We start from the raw sequence: 20141 nt of genomic DNA, 5'->3' as shown, positions 1-20141 counted from the left end.
TTCCTCCATTACGGCAAGGATCTAAATACCAAAGTAACGATGCAAACCAAATATTGGCGTTACCTTTGCAGAATTTTCTGTATCAACCAACAGTTATACAACACTTTGGAAAAAAAGCATTGGGGGAAAACCCCCCAACTATATGTACATGCCAAATGTAACATACTCTGAGAAAACAAAACCTGCAAGTTGTATCCTGGTTAAACTGTTAACATTAAGAGGACTGATTACGAAGCAAATATATTGCTTCTTTTTGTAGTTGGTATTGTTATAAAAGCAAGTAGTTACAGTGAAGTCTGACCATATTTAAAACGTCTGGATATCAAGTGGTATTTAAAAGATCTTCATTCTATTTCACACCATAATCACACTGTATTTTCAGTAATATTTTTTAAATAATAGATCTTACACAACATAGCCATCTACATGTAAGAAAAAAGCAATCTTACTAATGGTTTTAAGTATTTAATTTCTTTGAAGGGATACTAATACTACAAAAAAGATGTGTTTGACTTCGACTTGGAGTTGCAACTGTCGATTTTTTTTTCTCCTTTAAAACAAGTGCTATGCTTTTTAGACTACAGAACTAAAATTAATGTATTTCTGGCTTTTTGAAGCTGAAAGCAAAGCCAACCAGAAGATACCAAGTGCAAATGCAATTCTTCTTACAGTAGGATACTCCACAGTCCTGAAATACTAAATACATGTGTACTGCAAAAACCACTCCTGTTCATTTTACATATAATGGTACCTTATCTTAAATCTTTTAGCTTTCTATATTATGTTATTCTATATTAAGCAATTAACTTATATAACTTAGATCTCACACAACCTGTTAGATTCATAAAATATTTATACCATACCTGAATAGGGTAAGTTCTTTGAATAACTACATCAATACACCCCACTGCACCGCCCTCACTGTAAAGTGATGACAAAGGCAATGGAAAAGGTCGGGGATCCCGATGAAATCCTAGTTTTGCATGCCATCGTGCACATCGAGTGCTGTTCGCCGAGATCTGAATAAGTTAAATGTTAAAGGATAAACTGTCATTGGGAGGTCAAAAAGACATCCAACTTACTATATCTAGAGGAAAGACTATTTTCACACTGACCTCGCTAAGAATTTTTGCACCTGAACATACTACATTTTAATTTCAAGGTTTCTTTTCACATCCAAGAATGTATTTTTAAACAGGAACTGAAAATTTGACGAGTTAAAATTCTCTAGGAAATGAGCACGTATGAAACAAGCCATTCCTTCATACCAGAGGAGCAAAATTTTTATGCTGACACTTCAGCCAGGACTTTAATCATTCTCAAGTAAGTCAAGACCCTCTCTCTCTCCACAAGCCCATCCTTACAACCTGGTTCCACCCCTCTCTGTTCTTCCTCCAACTTCCATATTGTCTGTGATGGATACGTACTTTTTGTATCTTGGTGCTTAATCAAACTGAAGAGCTGGAACTGTGAAAACATGCAGCAAACCCTGGCAGAATTTTGTACTATACACTTGTCTTCCAACCCAATTGAATAGTGCCAGCTACCTTGTGTCATGTCTTACAAATCTGGCTATTAAACTCTGACAAAACTTTTTTGCTTATAAAGCCCCGACGAAACTGTTTGTTTCCAAAACATGGCTCAACTAAATAGCATCTATCACATCTCTCAGTCACATCCAAACGAGCTGAACTAATACTTTGTTTTACCTTTAACATAAGGGAATCTGGGGCTTCCAGTGGCGTACATCCATTCTGAAAGCCAATGAGTTCTGCTCCGTTCACGATGATCTTCTGACCAACAGTCAGCCTTCTTCTGTGCAAGAAAGCTTTGAGAGGCGGGTCCAGAAGAGCTCTAATCCCATACCAGCCATCAGTAACTTCAATTATTGCTGCTGCTCTTTTACTTTCCGCATTCTTATTGCTACTGCTAGGACATGCAACGGTGTTTAGCGATATGATTTTAGAAATACACAGTATAAGTGTTTTACCTGCCGCATCATCTCTTTCCATTATTTTTTTGATTGCTGATCGTTTACTTTTATCAACTTCCAAATCATACCTACAAAAAAGAATTAATGACACTTTGTTAAAGCAAACAAAATCCATCATTGTTTTTCCTTAGAAACAATTGCAGCAAATCCATCTACATGACTGAAGTTACACTGTAGCAAAGCAAATATTATCTAAGTTTTTGCAAATATGACCCTGTAAATTTTTAATACTGATATGCATAAGTTTAACAATATAAACATTCTGATACAGTAAATGCAAGGTAGAAGTGCTTATTTTGTACTATTATGAACTAGAAAGCACAGTATCACAAATTATGACTCCAAATACATTGCTATACACATACCTATATTTCAGCTGCAACAGTACTGTTTCTGGTGTCAAACATCTGTTCGCAAATTCATGTGGAAAAGAGACTTCCATGGCTGCCAATTTCCATACAATCCACCTATAGTGGTTGTAAACCCAGGCCTCCGTTATTAGGTTGGGATCCACACCAGGAGTGTCACAGAGGGCTCTGCAGATAAATTGTTAATTAATTAACCTGAAATTCACTCTAAGTTTTTACTTGCATATTTCTTCCTAGCATTATATTCAGCATATGTACATAGGCAATATTAACAAAGGAATATTTATTACAGTGAAAACAGGAAGGTTACGCTCCATAACCTGATCCAGTTATCCTGAATACTGAAGTTTTGTCCTCATACGCTTTGGCAGCACGCACACACATAGATGCACACATTCTTGAAATGGATACTTCGACTCTAGCAGTAGCTCCAGGGGCATGCTCTCTCTGCTTCATGCAGTTATGCACATAGCATAGAGGGACAGAAGTGTGCTCTGCTCCCCTTCAGCCCTGGAGTTTCCCCTGCTTGCTTGATGAGCTCATTACAATCCATCCCCCTCTAACTTCACGGTTTCTGGAGTTGTGGTTTGGATATTCTGGTTTTGTTTCTTTTTTTTAAAGCATGCATGTGGACAACACATTTTAAAGAGCTTTCAATTGCTACTGAAGAACTTTCTTCTCTCCATTGGGTGACCACTGAAATAGACTTTCATTCTGTGTTGAGTCCAAGCTGTACCACTGTGACCTCCATGAGTTGGGTTGGAAACATCTGTTTTTTCCCAGCTCTCAGTCACTAGGAAGGCCATTTAATTCAAGGAGGAAGAGAAAGAATTAGACCAGAGATTCAAAGAGCTAAGCCATTAGACTTATTAGAACACAAGTTAAGGCCTATCAAAAAGTCAATTTCCAACTTGTCATAAAGCCTCAAGATTTTAAGAACTGTACTGCAGCTGCCTGAGGAAAAGAGACAATTTAAACCCCAAAAAGTTATATATAGGAAGATATGGAGCAGACATGACCATCAAATTAATTACTACTACATTAGAAGAGAGCAAATCAATCTCGAGACTTTAGGAGACACTCTGTAATCCTTTGTGAAGGACAATACAACTCAGCTGAATACAGAATTCAGTTCAAGATTAAGATTCTAAATACAGACAACTAAATGAAGACCCATATATTCTAGTTGATGGAGATCCAGTTAATATACTTAAAGGGATAAAAAGGCTGATTCAGCTGACCAACCAGTAGGTATCTATTCTCAAGCATATGCTTTAACATCTAACAAAATCCAGAAAACATACAGGAACTGAAGCCAATCTCTTGGGGAACAACCTCTACAAACTGCTCAAGAGGCTGTCTGGAATTCAGGGTCAGAACAACACTGCCACCCAGAGCAGGTTCTCACACCAAAACCACTGTGGCTATTCTGGGGTATTTAGTAGTATGTTGGTGGTTTCTCTCTTCTGTTTCTGAAAAATGAATGTGGGGAAAGCCATATACCTGATGGCCTGGATCACAGAATCAGGAGCACATCTGATAATGATTTATTAAGACAAGCTGCCTCTGGAACAAGAAGTTCCTACTGGCCTAAAAGGCCAATATTTGGCACATTAGGCATAAGGTGTTTTGTGCAAATATTTTAATGCCTTTCCCATTATCAGGAAAATTGTGTGGAAATGATCAAGATTACGTCCAACATGCTTAAGCAGCAGATTGTTCCCAGAGATCTACTGTTTCTTGACAGAAACAACCTCAAAACTCACGTTTCCTATTAATTTGTGTAGCGGTGTTACTTGTCAGCCTAGAAATAGCAATTTCACATGAGAAAAAAAAAATAAAAAATGAGCAGCATGCTTTCTAAAAATGCACACAACTCCAGAAGACTGACATGTAGGCAAGAGGTCCTGCACCGTTAACTGCACAGGGATGAACATGTCTTTTATGTTTTATTTATTACCATAAATGCTTTTATGAGCATTCCATCAAGCAAGGTAGATCCCCAAAACACTCAACAATCATGTCACCGCTAGAAGGAAATGCAGAATCAGGGACGGTATTGCTATTAGCAGAATACTTGCCAAATGGTGAGGAAACAGACAAGTAACAAGTTAGGTCAAGTTCTGCACACTCTGCCTCTGAGTGACTACACAATACCATATGCCTACACATCCCATAGCTGTCCATAAAACAGTTGGGGCATGCGATGCTACAGGGTGCAAAATGGAAACTGTGGGAGGATTAACTCTGCCTTACAGGATTTAGAAAAAACCTGTGGAGACAAACTCTACTGTTAGAGAGACTCAAGGACTTTCAGAGTAGCGTGCAAAAATTCTTAAAAGCCACTTCTAAACAAGCAAAGGACAAGAGGGTGGTTGGAAATGGCCAGCATGGATTTACTAAGAGTCAATCATGCCTAACCAACCCAACTGATTTGTGTGATGAAGTAACGGGTGCTGTGGGCAAGGGGAGGGCAGTGGATGTTGTGTATGTTAGCAAGACTTTGATAATTTCTTATAGTCTCTCTATCGTAGAATTGGTGATAGATACAGGCTGGATAAGTAGATAAGCTTCAAATAAAAGCAGTCCTTCAGTTTGGAACAGACCTGTCTCTGTCACACTTTGGTACTGGGAAGTAAATGTTGCAAACTTCTTGAATTCTGATACTACATAGGTTGGCAATGCATGCTTGACTACAAATACTACTCAAATACACATCCCTGCCTTGAGTTTGTATGAATGCATACCAACAGCGACATTGACTTGAAAAAAAAGAGCACCTCAAATATACCAAGTCAGTCAGAAACTAATGCTTAATATTTTCTGAAGTTTTGCTGCAACAACAGTGCACTGGTAGTTCCTTGTTCTATTGCACATGCTTTTCATTAAGTTAAAGGTGCAAACCTGCTTACAGTAAAACTAAACAATTTTTACAAAAGTGGTTAGGAGAGATGCACTCAAACTTTTTTTCCAGCTCATCTGAAATGACCTGCAAAAGGAGGGATAAAAGGACTAGGAAGAGTGCAAGAACAAGCGTTATTTGTGCATTTTTTTCTTTTTTTGCTTCTTACATATACTCAAAGGAAAGCTTGAACAGATCAGTGAGTTTTGCTACTGAAGTCTTGGCTTCATTCAAATCATACGTCAGCTTTAAAAAAAAATTACATTGAAAAAAATTTTCATCCCTGTCCTGACAAAGAAGCCCTAAGCACCTCCCCAATCAACCTTCATTCCCATCTAGAAACTCTAGAGCCCAAAGGTAAATCCTTTTCCACTTGAAGTCAAAACCTATTAAACAAAGTGGTAAGTGCTGAATTAACAGAAAATTGTAATTTTTGGAGACTATTTACACTGTTGAAGAAATCCCAGAATTTTCCAGATTGACTTTGACTCTTTTATTTAATGATCAGTGAGGATCACTAACATTAGTCTACATCATAAATTGACAACCCTACCGCATCTTCATTTACACTAGCAGAGGTGTACTGAAAATGCACAGTAAAAAATAGTCAGAGGCTTTAAAAGCCCACTGTGTTGGACTTATTCTAGGGGATAGCAGAATTACTTACTCATAAATACCATACTTGTCTCAAGTTCATAAGTAACAGTACCTGTAAAACTCCTTTTTCCCAGCTTTTCCGTCATCTGTAGGTATTAGCCATCCTCCATCAGCAAGTTGCATCCCATTTCCAGCTAATAAATACTCCTTACTGAAAAAGTCTTTGATGAGAAACTGGAAAGATTCTGCATTTGTGCTATTAACTTGTATGCAATTTTTTGAAACACCGTATGTGTACAGCTGAAAAAATTGGATGAAAAAGAAATAATACAGTAAGAATTCAGCTGACAGTTTTTATATCTAATGTTATAAATTCAGATAAAGTATTTCCTTGAGGTTGAGACAGCTTTTGCCTGACCTTGTAATTCTGTATGTAAACCGAAGAGAACAGAGGAATTCCCAGAAATTATTTTAGCAGAACAGCATCAGTGTGCTTTAAATGTGTTTAAAAAAATTCCATAGGTTTTGTACCTTCACTGTACCAAAAGCAAGAGGGCTTTGATACACTTCGCTAAGCTTAAATTTTAACCATTATCTTAAAATAGCTATTCATGTGGGTTAAAAGCCAATAGCAACTATCATTGTGGGATTTTTTCCTTGTTTGATGTTTTTCTTGTTTGATTATAACACTACAGAGACATTTATGACTTTATTATTTGGAATAATCTTTAAAACTGTGGATATGCAAAGGTACTTAAAAATTAGCAGCTGGTATAACAGCCACTGTAAATACCTATCTCAAAACTGAAGAATTTATCTATTCAAAAGCTACTGAGTTTTTGTTTGCTTTTCTTCAGGAACACATCCCAGGAAAGACACAGTAAAGAGAGATCAATATACCTCTTCCATAGAGTAAAACCTAGGAGATTTCTCTTCTACTGCAGTTTTCAGAGAGATTCTATTTCTTGCAGATGTTTTCATGACATAAAGGGTGCCTGGCTGTGAGCTAATATTTTGCCTATATTTTTTTTTAATTCTCATATCCTGTAGATCTCTGGCAAAGCGGAGATTTGTCATCATCTTGACTGTAGCTGCAAATTAAAAAAACCTCCAAAACATCAAAACCCGTTAAGAGTATATATTGATTTAAGATATACAGTCACACTATACAAGCAGATTAAGAAAAGCATTATTTTCTAAGCCACACTCTATTTTTAGAAACTGCAATGTCTAATTCTTCAAAACTAATGCATTTAAAAAGCAGTCTTTACTGAAGGTGTTTTAATATTGATATGAAATGAATAAGTCCCTGAACTCAACTTAAATACACGTATTTTTCTCAGACTGAACTATCTTCACAGAAAACCCCAAATGAACAGAAATTAGTTGATGACTACAAAGTCATAATCCTGAGATTTTCACCTGTAAATATGGGATCTGATTCTGCAAATGTTCATGCACCTGTTCAAATACAAACAGTAAGTCCTTCTGAAAAAGTCCAGATTATGTGATTGTAATAGTTACAGAAATTATACACATTGAAATGTTCAAGAGAGCTCGGAAGGCATAAGCCCACATGCTGAAGTCAAACAGTTGAGCATTTAAACTCTGCCTCTTTGAAAATGACACAGCCATTTATATTGTTAAGCCTACATTTTAATTAGAGAACAGAATGAAAACAAGCTTCTGTAAAACTGAATGAAGCAAGGCTAGTCTTTAAGGTTCCTAGAATATTTTACTTAAGAGGTATATAAAATTAAATATCAAATGAAACATAAGCCATCTTGTTTGTGAAGCACTGTGTGAAACCAAGTTTTTTCATGTTCTTAACTAACTTCAGAGATGAGTTGCATATGCTTTATCAGCAGTGTAACATGAAACAGTAGGAAAGCAGTTATTTCCTAATTTTCCTGCAAAAAAAAGCTTCTTTTTATTTAAAAAAAAAAAGTCTGTCATAATATGCAAAACCCCTAAAGGTTTGATTTTGATAGTATTCGCAATAGTTAAGTGATCAAAATCTGAAAATACCTGATTTGCCATTTTCTAGGTCAGTGTCTGCTATGGGCTGGATGTAAGACTGGTGATCTTGAGGTTCAGCAATATTTTGTTCAGTTGTGATCCGACCCAATTCTGTCTTTTCAGTCAGATTTTTGCTGATCAGTGAATCACATCTTTTGCTGCTGCCCTGTTCGCCTGTAGAAAATGTCAGCTTGGTTTTGAAGGGTGGAATGAAAGTTTTAGCAGTTTTGCCAGATTTGTACAAACTTCTTGTTTCTTCACCCTCTTTTGCTGAGGCCTTACATGGAGTAGAAAACCCAGAAGTAGCATTTGAAGATTGCCTTAGTGCACAGTGCTGAAAAATGGTAGGTTTAGATTTTAATCCTTTGAAGTCTTGATCTGGTAGAGTAAGGTTAGGATTCTTGACTTCTTGTCGTTCTTTAGTAGCCCTACAGAGATTAAAACATTTAAACATACCGGTTGCAGCTTCCTGGCAGAAAACTTTGTTAGGATTTTTGTATTCTTAATTTAGTGACACAACTTTCAACACTACCTCAAAGCAAAGATGAAGTATCAGTCTTTAACATTTTAAAAACATAATACTTAATTTCCCACTATTGAGAAAACAAAAAAACAAGTGTAAAATTTGTTTAGCATCTCACTGGTCTACTGCAGCAATATTTATTATATGGCAATTTGTTTATTTTGAAGTAAAATTATTAAGACTTTTATAAAGTTGGGTAGCAAATTATTACCATGTATTTTTAAAAAGTTACAAGGGCTTGTGAGATTTTATGAAATTGCATTAGAAGAATTCTAAAATGTATTATAAGTTTCTCACCCAAAAGGTTGACATGTTATGGGTTTTAAAGGAACATGGTACATAAATTTTCTTCTGTCTCTGAAAATGCCTGCAAGATAATTAGAAAAATAAAGTTTGAAATGTAACATTACATGGATAGATATTTACAGTACTTTTTTTTCTATATTAATGGTATAAATATATAGAAAAATTTCCAGAGTAGATTTAAATAGCTTTGTTCTCATCCCCTCCCACCCCCCTGCTAAAATCTTTGTATAAGACATCTTCACACTAGTTGCAGACAGATCTAAAGGGTAAATGACAACAACACTGAACTCTCAAAAGTTCCTGTTTGTGAGCTTGAAAGATGTTTTAGGCTTCTCAAAGGGAAACGTTTATCATACATTTAACGCCAGGTAGACTCACCATTCAATTCGAACTCTCAACTTTTTTTTTATTTTGTAGTAGTAACAGAAATGGGTACATTTGCACAAACTCCTCTTTCCAACATTGAAGGACATGCTTATCTTGACCAACATAACTAAATCCTGCCTGCCCAGAACTGGAACTAATTTGTCCTATATGTCCTTAGGCTACAAAGAAGGAAGTTTCAGATGAGAAGTCATATGTACAAGATGCCACATGTTCTGGAAGTCAAAGACTGTACTGGAGATTAGAACTCTTTTCAGTTGTTCCACCAAATAACACTTAAAATCCTGCTGCAGAGTAGGGTAATATTAACATATGAAGGGTATGAAATTATTCTCTGGCAGCAACTTACAAATTCCACTTAAAACTTCAGATCACGGGGCTTATGCTTTGAACAGATTTAGGACAGCATTCAGGAACCAATATACTGGTTACACCAATATATTTAAAGAATCCTACTACTGAATCCTAGATGAAAGCATGCAGTGCTTAGAACAAGTTCCTTAAAGAACACAGTTTATCCCATAACCAAACGCTGTAGCCAAAAAATCACGATGCTAATATACTAATCACTAACTAGCTTCACAGAAAGCATCAACTCAAACTTTAAAACCTTGATTCCACTTTCATAAGCCTCCGTATTACTAGCTCAAAATACGAAAAGTATCTGTAATGTAGGCACTTATCAGTAACTATAGTCTTCACAAATTATTTTCTGATAAAACTCCCAGTATCTTTCTCATTTTCCTGCAGATACAGTTTTTGACTTAGAAATTACAGATCAATAAAACATATTCTTCCTACTGAGACTAGAATTTATGAAATTTAGGATTGTGAGAACCTGAATTCCTACCAAGGTGAAAATTAACCCAAGTTGTTGCAGTAGTAGTACACTGTAATACATTTAGATTCTACACAATAAGGCATACCATTAATCACGTGATTTCAAGTCAGTGGAAACATTACTATAGCAGCTACCCTGAATTTCCATGACTATATTGATAAAAGAAGCAGTTAAGCAATCTTATTATGTTAGTTTATTTGAAATTGAAGAATTCTAAAGATAACAACCAACATCAGATTACCAATTAGAACACAAAAAAGACTAAAATTACCATCAGGGGTGCTTACTGAAGGTTTCAAGGATCTGGGGGGATTCTTTGTCCTGTTAAATTCAAGCAGTAGCTGTCTCTTAATTGGAGGTCCTCCTAGGACAAAACCACAGATTTTTAAAAGTGATGTTCCTTTTAAGTTCATTTTCTTCCCAATGCTGTATACTGTAATTTTAATTTCTAAAAAAACCCACTCAAGAAGTCAGAGCAAGCAGAAGTAGCAAGTTTTCAGATCACACACCTGTATTCAAGAGCCTTTTTGAACACAGAGCTACTTCACAATTTGCAAAAGTCTCTTCTGTACAGAATGACTGCATATTACGTTACCAAGAATGATTTCAAGATGTAATAAGTCTGCTGCAGAATCTTTTGTGGACAGTAGGTCTGTTCCATCCAACTCAAAGTTTGTGAGCCTTAAGTCATCAAACATACTCAAGACAGTCTGCTTCAGAAAGTGCACCACAGCGGACTTCAGCTGGCAGCACAGCTGTACTTTCTGCAAATAAAAGTCCCCGCAGAATTCTAAAGAAGCGGAGGTTAACGCATCTTTTACAGAAGCTGTAACTATGGATGTGGTTCAAATGTGGCACTGCTGTTTCAAGCTAGACCTGGTAAGAGTCTTATCTGCCTTTTCACAACTACTTAAACTTTCCCAGAAAGTAGCCTGCCCGCTTTGTACCTGAACTTGTGCAGCCAGGCAGCGACTGTTGCAATCTACCCATCCATAAATACTTCTCATCTAGCCCAGGTCCCTGAACAGGTCTGAGTGACTGCAAACATTAAGTACCAACACAGCCCCGAGACAGATCAGTTTTAGATGGCAAGAAACCATGCTTTTAGACCAACAACTATTCTTACCAGACCAGCAATCTCAATACAAGTGAAACTGTGTCCTCACCTACAAGGCACAAAAAGGTGAAAAGGGAAATGCTGCTACTCATTTTTCAATGAAAAAACACTAGATTCATGCAGAGAAAAAAACCAGAAGGAAGTCTGCTCAGACAGAAAAGGAGCAGCAGCTTTCTTCCATAACTTTATAAAACAACAAAACCTGCATACCTCTCAAAATTACTAGTTGCAAATTTAGCTTATACTGTGCATTTAAGGCTGGAAAGAGAAGAGAAACTATCACCTGCAGCAAGAATTTTTGTCATTGACACCTGAAGAAAGAACTTAAAATTCTATACAACCTAAAAAGCAACATGATATGCAAAAAAAAATCTCAAACAACCCATTGTGCAGAAATTGATTTGAATATCTATAAAATAAAGACCTACCAAGTGAGTTTTCTTCTTCATAGTGCCTCTTCCCAAGGGTCTTCGTTTGGAAGTTTTTATCCAGCCTGCTACTGAAGGTCCGTGCAGCATTAGTTTGTACTCCAGAATCAGAAAAATCATCTTCCATAAATGCTCTTGCACTTTCTTCAGCCTCCACTACAAAGTAGTTTTTTGGAGTCTGGAGAAGATTAGTTTGTCCTTTAGCAGTAGCTCTGCATGAAATTGCTTCAGACTCTGTTTTCATCCCCAGATTCAGCTGCCCTTTTCCAAAAGGTCTAGTCTCCTCTTGCTGAAAGCTATTTTTAAGTGATGATAATTGCTTGGTTTTCTTACTATGTGATATATATTCAGGCATTCTGACATGGTGAGTGCTTGCAAAAGACTTCATTTCCTCAGGGTGGAAGTTTTTTAATTCAAGGTCTTCATTGCAGCTTTTCTCAACTTTGGATTCTAAGTTCACTTTATCAGTTAAAGATTTTATACATTGACCACTCTCTTTAACTGAACTCAGCTGATCTCTAATGCAAAGCCCACTGCTTACAAAGTCATCAGATTCTTTTAAAATTGCCTTTGCTTTTTGATAGGCATTTTTAGAGACAGTTACCTGCTTTCCACTTGCAGTGCTGAACCCAAAAGCAGGATATGAAATCAATTCAGTGCTGGCATTCTCTTCCCCTTTTGGTAACACTATCTGCATTTTCCTAGGAACTACTTCAGTGCACATTTCAGACTTTTCAACATTTTCCTCAATTAAAACGTCTTCTTGTACATGGGCTGAATGATTACCTTCCATTTCAGAAAAGAGCTGTCTAGCTTTCCGGAGTGACTCTTCTGATAGTTGTACAGGCTTACCACTTGCTGTACTGAAAAATCCAAGACTGCTCACAGAAGAATCTGTCAGCTTTATCTGCTTATCTGGAACAGGCAAGTGCCCTGAAGTCTCAATATTCTGTTCAAAGCATCGCTTCTGAGAATTTGAAACAGACTTTGCATCTGCAAATGTGTTTGTACCTTGGTGACCATTTTCACTAACACTTACATTTACTTTAATAAAACGGGATGCAGCTGAATTACTCTCTTCACTTCTTGTAGCATTAAAAAACTTAGCAGAATTAGGACACTCAGCATGAATGACAAATGAATTTCCAGCAACTTCTGTTTGTTCAGTCCTTGAGTTAGTCTCAATTTCATATTTTACAGATTCACTGTAGTCATCTTGAAACATCTGTCTGACTCTTGCTAATGCACCTTCCGAAACAGAAACAGCTTTACCTTTTGCTGTACTAAACACAGTCTGTTTCAGATTACCCTCTTGATTTTCAACACTAAGTGTTGTTTCTTTTAACCTGGTTAAATTATTTTCATCTTCAGGAAGACTGACTCGTGACTGGTTTTGGCAAGCATTAACCATGGTGTCTGCAAAGCAGTCTGTATCAGCACAAGGTTCATTTAAACATTCTAAATCAAATTTCTTACTGTCACAGTTCACAGAGCTACTTTTTGAATTTAAGAGGAAGGATTGATTAGATCTATTGTTACTATACTCAACAAAAAAAGTGGTTTTTGTATCTCCAGGTACAGAATTATCTTCAAGGTTATCTGATACCTTCATTAAACGCAGAGATGCAGCAGAGTGCACAGGAAAATCACGTATGTTTTCTGAATCATCGCTCTTTTTTAGGGAGTACTCCATCTTTCTCTCTGCAAACAGTTTTCCATCTTTAGGCAAATAAGTTCTACTTAAAGTATCACTCTCCTGTCTAGCAAGGGATTCAAATTCTGACTCCCCAGGTCTGACATCAGCTTTTTTATGTGCATATGAAGTTACCAAACTTCTTTCACAACCTTCACCTAGATTAACAGATGTATCTACTTCAACAGGATCAAGAACCACAGTGCGTTTAACAGGACTGCTCTCTACTGCCTGCTTAAATTGATCTCCAGGTTTTTCTAGATCACACTGAGCAATGCTTTCAATACATAAATCAGAGTCTTTTATGCAGTTCTTACCATGTTTCCTTTTCTTTATGAGATTCTCAAAATTATCATTATATTCCCTTCCTACATCAACATCTTCTGCAAAAAACTGTTCAGCTTTAACCAAAAACCCATCGGCAATTATTATTTTCTTGCCACTAGCAGTATGAAAACCAGTTAGGTAACTCCCCTTCACTTGATTTTTTTCAAAATTCACCTCTTGCTCAAAAGGTATTTGATGATGACGATGGTAAGAACCTATTTTTATTCTGCTTTCATTCAGTAACAGCTTCTTATCATGGGTGGTGTCATCTTCCATACTTTCACAATTTATCTTTTGTTTATCAGAGTTGCCCAAAACATTTACATCTCTTCCTCCATACTGTATATTGAGCAAGTGTAGAGAATGATCCAATGCTGCATCAGAACTGGATATATCACCACCAGCTGGAGATTGAAATTTTTGTGACAAGCGTTCATCTTCCTTTCTGTCTTCTCCCTTCTCAATAGGAGACAGGTTCTCCACTGTATCTGATATACTTAAATTATGTTCTTCTGCAGTTGTAACAGCATCTCCCAGACATGCTACACCTAATGAGTCTTCTTGCAACCTGCCTTCAACTTGGCCATCTCCTTGATTCAAAAATTGTTTGGAAGTTTTAAGATTCTGGTTATGTTTTTTAACAGATGATAGACTGTTGATGATAGCATTAGTACTACTGAAATGAACATTTTCAGTATCATTTATTGATCTTTTTGTTTGATTTTCCGTATTTTCCTTAAATGGTGTAGTAATATTTTCATCATTTTTTTCCTGTGTATTGTGGGGAATGGCATCTATGCTTTTGAAGTCTGAAACACAAACAGTTTTTTGTTTGTTTTCTTTTGTCAGGCATCTGACAGAATTACAGTTAGAAGACATATGCCCATTTGAATTGTGACATCTAGTACTAGTTTCAGAAGATTTAAACAAGTCATCATCATCCTCCAAGTCCCTGAAGAGCTCTGCAGATCTGTTCAAAGCTGCCTTAGAAATATTTATTTTTTTACCTCCAGCTGAAGTAAAGCCTACAAAATTAGAAAAACAGTCCTGTTTAGCTATTGGAAAGCTCTCATTGGATATTCTACTTTTATTTCTGTCTAAGTTAGTAAAAGTAACCTGTTTGTCATTTTTATGTAAAACCACTGCATTTTCTTTTTCATATTCCACCACTTTTAAGTCTTCATTTGTGTCTTCCTGCTTAGTACAATACTTGTCATTTTTCACTTGATTTTCAGATTTAAAAGTGCTACAAAAATCAGCATCTTTCCTTTTTTCAAAAATGTTTTCCACGTTCTTTGTTCCACATGTTTCTAAAGTTCCGAATTGTTGAAAGGCATGACTTTGTATGTTACTTTGCTTTCTAAACTGTGTAAATTCAAATTGACTACCTGTTTCTTCCAGAATACTAGAAAGTTCAGCAATTTCAGCTTCTTGGCTTGCTGTCAAGGTTTGATTTGTTTCTTGCAAGGATTGTGGACTTCTAGGAAAGCTTTTACACAAGCCAACTTTATGTGGAATAAACTGTGTAAGCCTGGGATTAAGAAAACTTGTCTGTGAATCTAAAGAATCAGATAAATTACCACCCAACTTGCTTTCTGAATCTGTGAAAAATATATTCGCCTTTTTAACCTTATTTGAAAAGTTGCTGACTCTTTGCATTGAACAGGCTTCAAAGCATTCATTTTCAATATCTTTGAAAAGCATTCTGCCTTTTGCTATACTGACTTCAGAGAATTTAATCTGCTTATTGGAAGCAGTCTGAAAGCCACCAAAGCCCAGATTCAAACTGCAAGCATTAAGATTTCCTGGTGACTTCCCTTTATTCTTCAGGTTCTCATTTGGGTTTTTGCTGGAATACATAGGTACGAATTGTTTATCTTCTTCAGAAATTACTTCATTTAAAGAATTATTATCTATACAATCTAACAACTCTTTAGCAGACTCTACAGCTACATTATTGAAAGCAGCTGCTTGAGGGCTTTCCTTGTTTTCAGCTGACTTTGGCTCTTCATTGTCGGCTACAACTTCTGACCAGGCAGCTGCATCCGTTTTCTCACTTTGTCTTAATCCAATACTACAATTTTCTGAGTAGTTTATTCCCAGAGGTTCACATACTTCTCTACCATCAACTACTGACCGCCAGTCTGTAGCATGCCTTCTACCCGTTGGTATTTTACTGCAACAATCACTACTGACTCCATTTATGCAAAAGCTGATCTGACTCTGAGTATTATTGCAACTGCTATTTGTCACAGATACAGTGTCACGGTGCACGTCAATCAAGTGTTCATTATCCCTAGGAGAAGACCACACAAGTTCTTCTTTCAGGCTCTGAAGTACAGTATCTCCATTGTTCATGTTAGCACTCACGTACTTATCTTCCTCACCTTTCTCTAAGCAACAGCCTTTAGGGAGCAATCTGGAACACCTTCTTGCCATTAGACATGTGGAAGTTAGAGCTTTACTTTTTGTATTTGGAATTATTTTACTTTTTAAAGTTGTTGTGTCTTCTTTCTGTGTATTAGATACTTCTATGCATTTTAATGACATAGCAGGTTGATCTTCTCTTGCATTTCCCTCCAAGCCTCTCTGATCTTGTTGCTTCAACCTATCATTGAAGGAATTATCCCATGCGCTACCCATTACATCCATTTTTGAAGTACAAGTGCTGAAATTATTTTTCTTGATATTCGATTGCAAACACTTCCTCTCAGCAAGAAGCAAGCAGTCTACAAGAGAAGACATTACAGAGAAAACCATGTTAATAAAGTAGTTCTCATTTATTCAAACAAATGCAAATTCAAATTTTTCTAAAATTTTGGCCCTTTAAGATCATTTCCACACACACTTAACAGTGATACCATAAATATCAATTTTGTTTTCAAATGTGAATGCCTTGACAAGATTGGAGATCTGTTTAATCTAATCATGTTCTAATAGCCAGAAGCGAGTAGGCTGCAGTTAATGTTATCAGTTGAAAAACAATTGATTTTTAATTGTAATAAAATTTGAAGAGATGGACTTAAATCCTTATGTTGAGACACAAGGAATGGGTTTCAAACTTTAAAGAGAAGTACTTCAAATCCTAACGTTATTTTTCCAGCAAGAACAACAGCTTTTAAAAATAGGAGCATGTGTTTGCTTTCATTATACATTTTGTTTTTTAAAATATTTTGTACTTCTGTAAGAAACAGATGTATAGTCTCAAACCCCCTAATTTTAGAAAAACAATACAACTTTGCCATTCTTTATGATTTCTTAGAAGTTGTCAACTCGGACAGGATGGCCCTCAACACTATGGGTGCCTAAACAGCACTGACAAAGATAACTAAGTTTCCTTATTAGAGTAACAGTTCAAGGTGGAAGTTTCTATTCCAAAAACTAATCTGAGACTAAACCAGTAAGTTGGCATCAAACTACTTGACAATAGTGCTGTTCTGCCACTGTTATTATAGCAGACCTATTCCATACCTTAATTCCCAGTTGCAGAGCTACTTTATCACTAACGCAGGATTTTACACAATTTTATCTGAAACATTTACATAAGAGAGTCTTAATAAGTAAAGAATCCTCCTCAAATGATGAAAAGCTCAATAATATACCTTGCTTATCAACACTGGCCACACGACAACCTTTAAATTCATACAAATCAGATTCCGAGTGCATTAATACAGGATGAATAGGCAATTCAGAGGTTACTTCTTTCTGTATTTTTTCTTCTTGATAAAGTAAAGTATTATTTAGTGTATAAATAAGTCTCTTGGATCTCTTTCTCAAGCTGGATAACATATTCAGGCTTTTAAAGCCAGACTTTGTAGGAGTATTTTCTCTATTTATTAAATGCAGGTCATTGCAGTTATCTGGAGATGTAGCACCACATACAAGTGGGTGAGACACAACATCCGTTATGACAGATTTAGAAATTGCCTTTAAACGCGTGGAAAAGCTGCCATTGTAGACTACGGAATACTCCATGACATTTGTACTTTTAATTAAAAAAGAATTACAGTTTAAGAAGCTCATTTTGGAAACCTTCTCAGCTGCACATCCTTTTATTAACTTTGGATCGTGAACGCTCAGGCACACTGAATTGACTGGAGTTACTTCCAATTTCGGGTTGTTTTCAGAATTTTTCATTTCATAGCACTTTTCTGACAAATTGATACTCAACAGCTTTTGTGCTTTTATCAAGTCTGAAGTATTCAGTAAAGATGTTTCCAGAATATCATCCTCGGTTATTAGTACTGACTTCTCTTCTAAATTTTTCTCTCTACGTAAGTCAGAGGGTGAAGAGCTACAAACAGACATTTCCAAGTGAGTTACATCAAGATCAGATAAGTTCAGTTGAGACCACTGGCTTGAAGACTGCACATCTTCTTTCACAGGCTTCTCATTCTCAGATGACTTCTGCATTACAGAACACACATCTCCTGTGATCCTAAGGGACTCAGACTCATTTTCCTGTCCTATTAAACAGGCTGCTTTACCATCCCATGGATCTTCATCTGTGTTTCTCAGTAAAGAATCCTTCACTTCAATAGAGTGGCTTTTTTCAGTCCAGTTAGTTGTTTTCATTTCCTGTGAAATGCCAGTCTTTCTTCTGTTAGGCTGCTCAGAAGAAACATCCCCCTTTCCTCGAGCTTTATCTGTATTTATTTCACATTTCTCTACTGCATCCAGACCATGTGGCATCAGCAGGAGAGTTCCATTGGACTTAGCAGGCATGTTGAATGTATCCTCAAAACTATTCATCTCACCAAATAAGCCATCTAACATCTCCGACTCTAAATAGTTTAGAGAAGATGGGGAGAGAAAAAGAAGTAAAAAAATCAAGTTTTAGGAAATAATTTGGCAACAGCATTGGCATTTTTTTAGGTAAACACAGCTTTCAATTTTATGGTAATTTCCTTTACTCAGGAGAGAGTTTGGAAAGGCACATCTACATGTCTTTAAAGTAGAGGTTGCCCTCCAACAGCAGCTGTTACAGGAAACAGGAGGCAAAGGATATACATGCAGATGCCCTGGCCTCCTGAGGACTGTGGGTTAAGCAGGTTTCCAAGATGAAACCTAGCTGTCTCAAAAGATTATTTTTTTCCCCCCTACAGACAAAAGAATGAGTAGTAAACTTTACAAGATAAAAGTCTAGATGTTTTCCTTCCAGAATTTATACCTGATGATAGGCACTAAAAACCTTAAGAAGCTGTATATTTTTGTCTATAACTGGCAGCTAAGGAAACTTATTTAAGGATTATTTTATTAAACTTTTGATTTGATATAGAATAGTATAGTACCTAGAAAGATTTATAGAATAACCTCAATTTTTTAATTGACTGGGAAGCTTTTAAGAAGTTCCACATGATTGGTACAAATATCAGAAAAATTATGAGAATTTTTTGTTTGTGTAGAGAAATAATATGCAGTGGCGGAAAAAATAACATAAACTCTACTTTTTAGACAGCCTTAAAAGCTTACACATACCAAATAAAATATTACCTTCTCAAATGTACGAAACTAGACCCAGCTATCAAAATAGTTTACATTCAAAAAGAAAGCTAGGTTTTATTTTGAAAGTACTTTTTAAGGCTTTTTCATATCAAAGAAAAAAAATAATGAATCACCTAGAAACCATCGTTGTCCTCTGTTTTCCTTGGGCTCACAGCCAACAGCTTAACTTTTCCATCAGCCTTTTCAATAATTTAGAATTCTATAGTTTTCCCTATCAAAACTTCTAAATAATCTACTGTCCAAAAGGTTTGCCATTTGGAAGTCCATAGACTTCCCAATACTTGTTCACACATATCCAACTATTTGTAATACAGCCATTAAGGCTTCATGCCCACACTACAGGCATAAAACAACTTCTCTCATCACCTCTCTTGAACAGTTAATCATTCTCTTTACCATCTGTTTCTTGCCTGAGTGGCAGAAGGCATCACCAAGATACGGAAAGGAAAGAACTGTAACACTACAGATTGAGTGTACAAGTCCTTTTCCTCATTACATTTCTCTGGAGTAACGCCCATGTACACATCCTTTTATCCTGTAATAATTTGTCAACAGAGATTTCTAAAAACACACAGATGTATTTGTTTCATTTAAACAGGACCCATTACCTTTAATTGAAAAAGAAAACCAGGAGTATCTGAGAGACTGTAAAATTACTGGTTGTAGACTGACAGGGAAGTTCATTTTAACTTCTAATCTCACTAGAGGGTCAGTGAAATGACAACTCCAAAAAAAAAAAAAAAAAAAAAAAGACTGCACAACAGTGTTTTCTCAGTAAGTGCCCTAACTTGGCAGTTAGCTACCTAATTTGTTTTCTCAGTGCCTCTCCTTCTGGGTAGATAATACTCAGAAAAGAGGGGCTTTAGATATTTCTGAAAGTTAGATGTTTCCACTCTGCAGTCACATACTAACCGATTGTTAGAACATACTGCCCCATTTTAGAATGCAGTCATTATCAGAGGGTATTGAACCTTTTTCTCCTACTTCATGAACAGCTCTAGCCACTGAGGTTAAATACAGACCATTTACTCTGATCAAGGTTAAAAACTGAATGAATGATGCAATTTTCCTTCTTGAATTAAAGAGTTAAAATATCAAGTTCTGAGCAACATGTCAGAGTAAATTGTAAGTTACAGAA

The 20141-nt window shown here is 36.2% G+C and overlaps 1 protein-coding gene across 2 annotated transcripts in view; it reads right to left on the bottom strand.

Annotated features, from left to right (window-relative positions):
• Positions 1 to 20141, bottom strand: part of BRCA2 (BRCA2 DNA repair associated) — a 40980-nt gene that overhangs the window by 10414 nt on the left and 10425 nt on the right. For both annotated transcript variants that reach the window (XM_080377489.1, XM_080377488.1), the window contains exons 10-19: positions 17101 to 18282; positions 11479 to 16227; positions 10205 to 10297; positions 8700 to 8769; positions 7889 to 8307; positions 6761 to 6951; positions 5973 to 6160; positions 2359 to 2529; positions 1710 to 2061; positions 864 to 1019 (exon numbers count right to left, since the gene is read on the bottom strand). In XM_080377489.1, coding sequence (XP_080233615.1) covers positions 864 to 1019; positions 1710 to 2061; positions 2359 to 2529; positions 5973 to 6160; positions 6761 to 6951; positions 7889 to 8307; positions 8700 to 8769; positions 10205 to 10297; positions 11479 to 16227; positions 17101 to 18282 — 7571 coding nt within the window. The remainder of the gene's footprint in view (positions 1 to 863; positions 1020 to 1709; positions 2062 to 2358; positions 2530 to 5972; positions 6161 to 6760; positions 6952 to 7888; positions 8308 to 8699; positions 8770 to 10204; positions 10298 to 11478; positions 16228 to 17100; positions 18283 to 20141) is intronic.

Source organism: Falco punctatus (genome assembly GCF_963210335.1).
Source record: "Falco punctatus genome assembly, chromosome: 2".
In the NCBI taxonomy this organism is placed as follows: Eukaryota; Metazoa; Chordata; class Aves; order Falconiformes; family Falconidae; genus Falco; species Falco punctatus.
The sequence above is the reverse complement of the archived record's forward strand: the minus strand, read 5'-3'. Positions and strand labels throughout refer to the sequence as shown.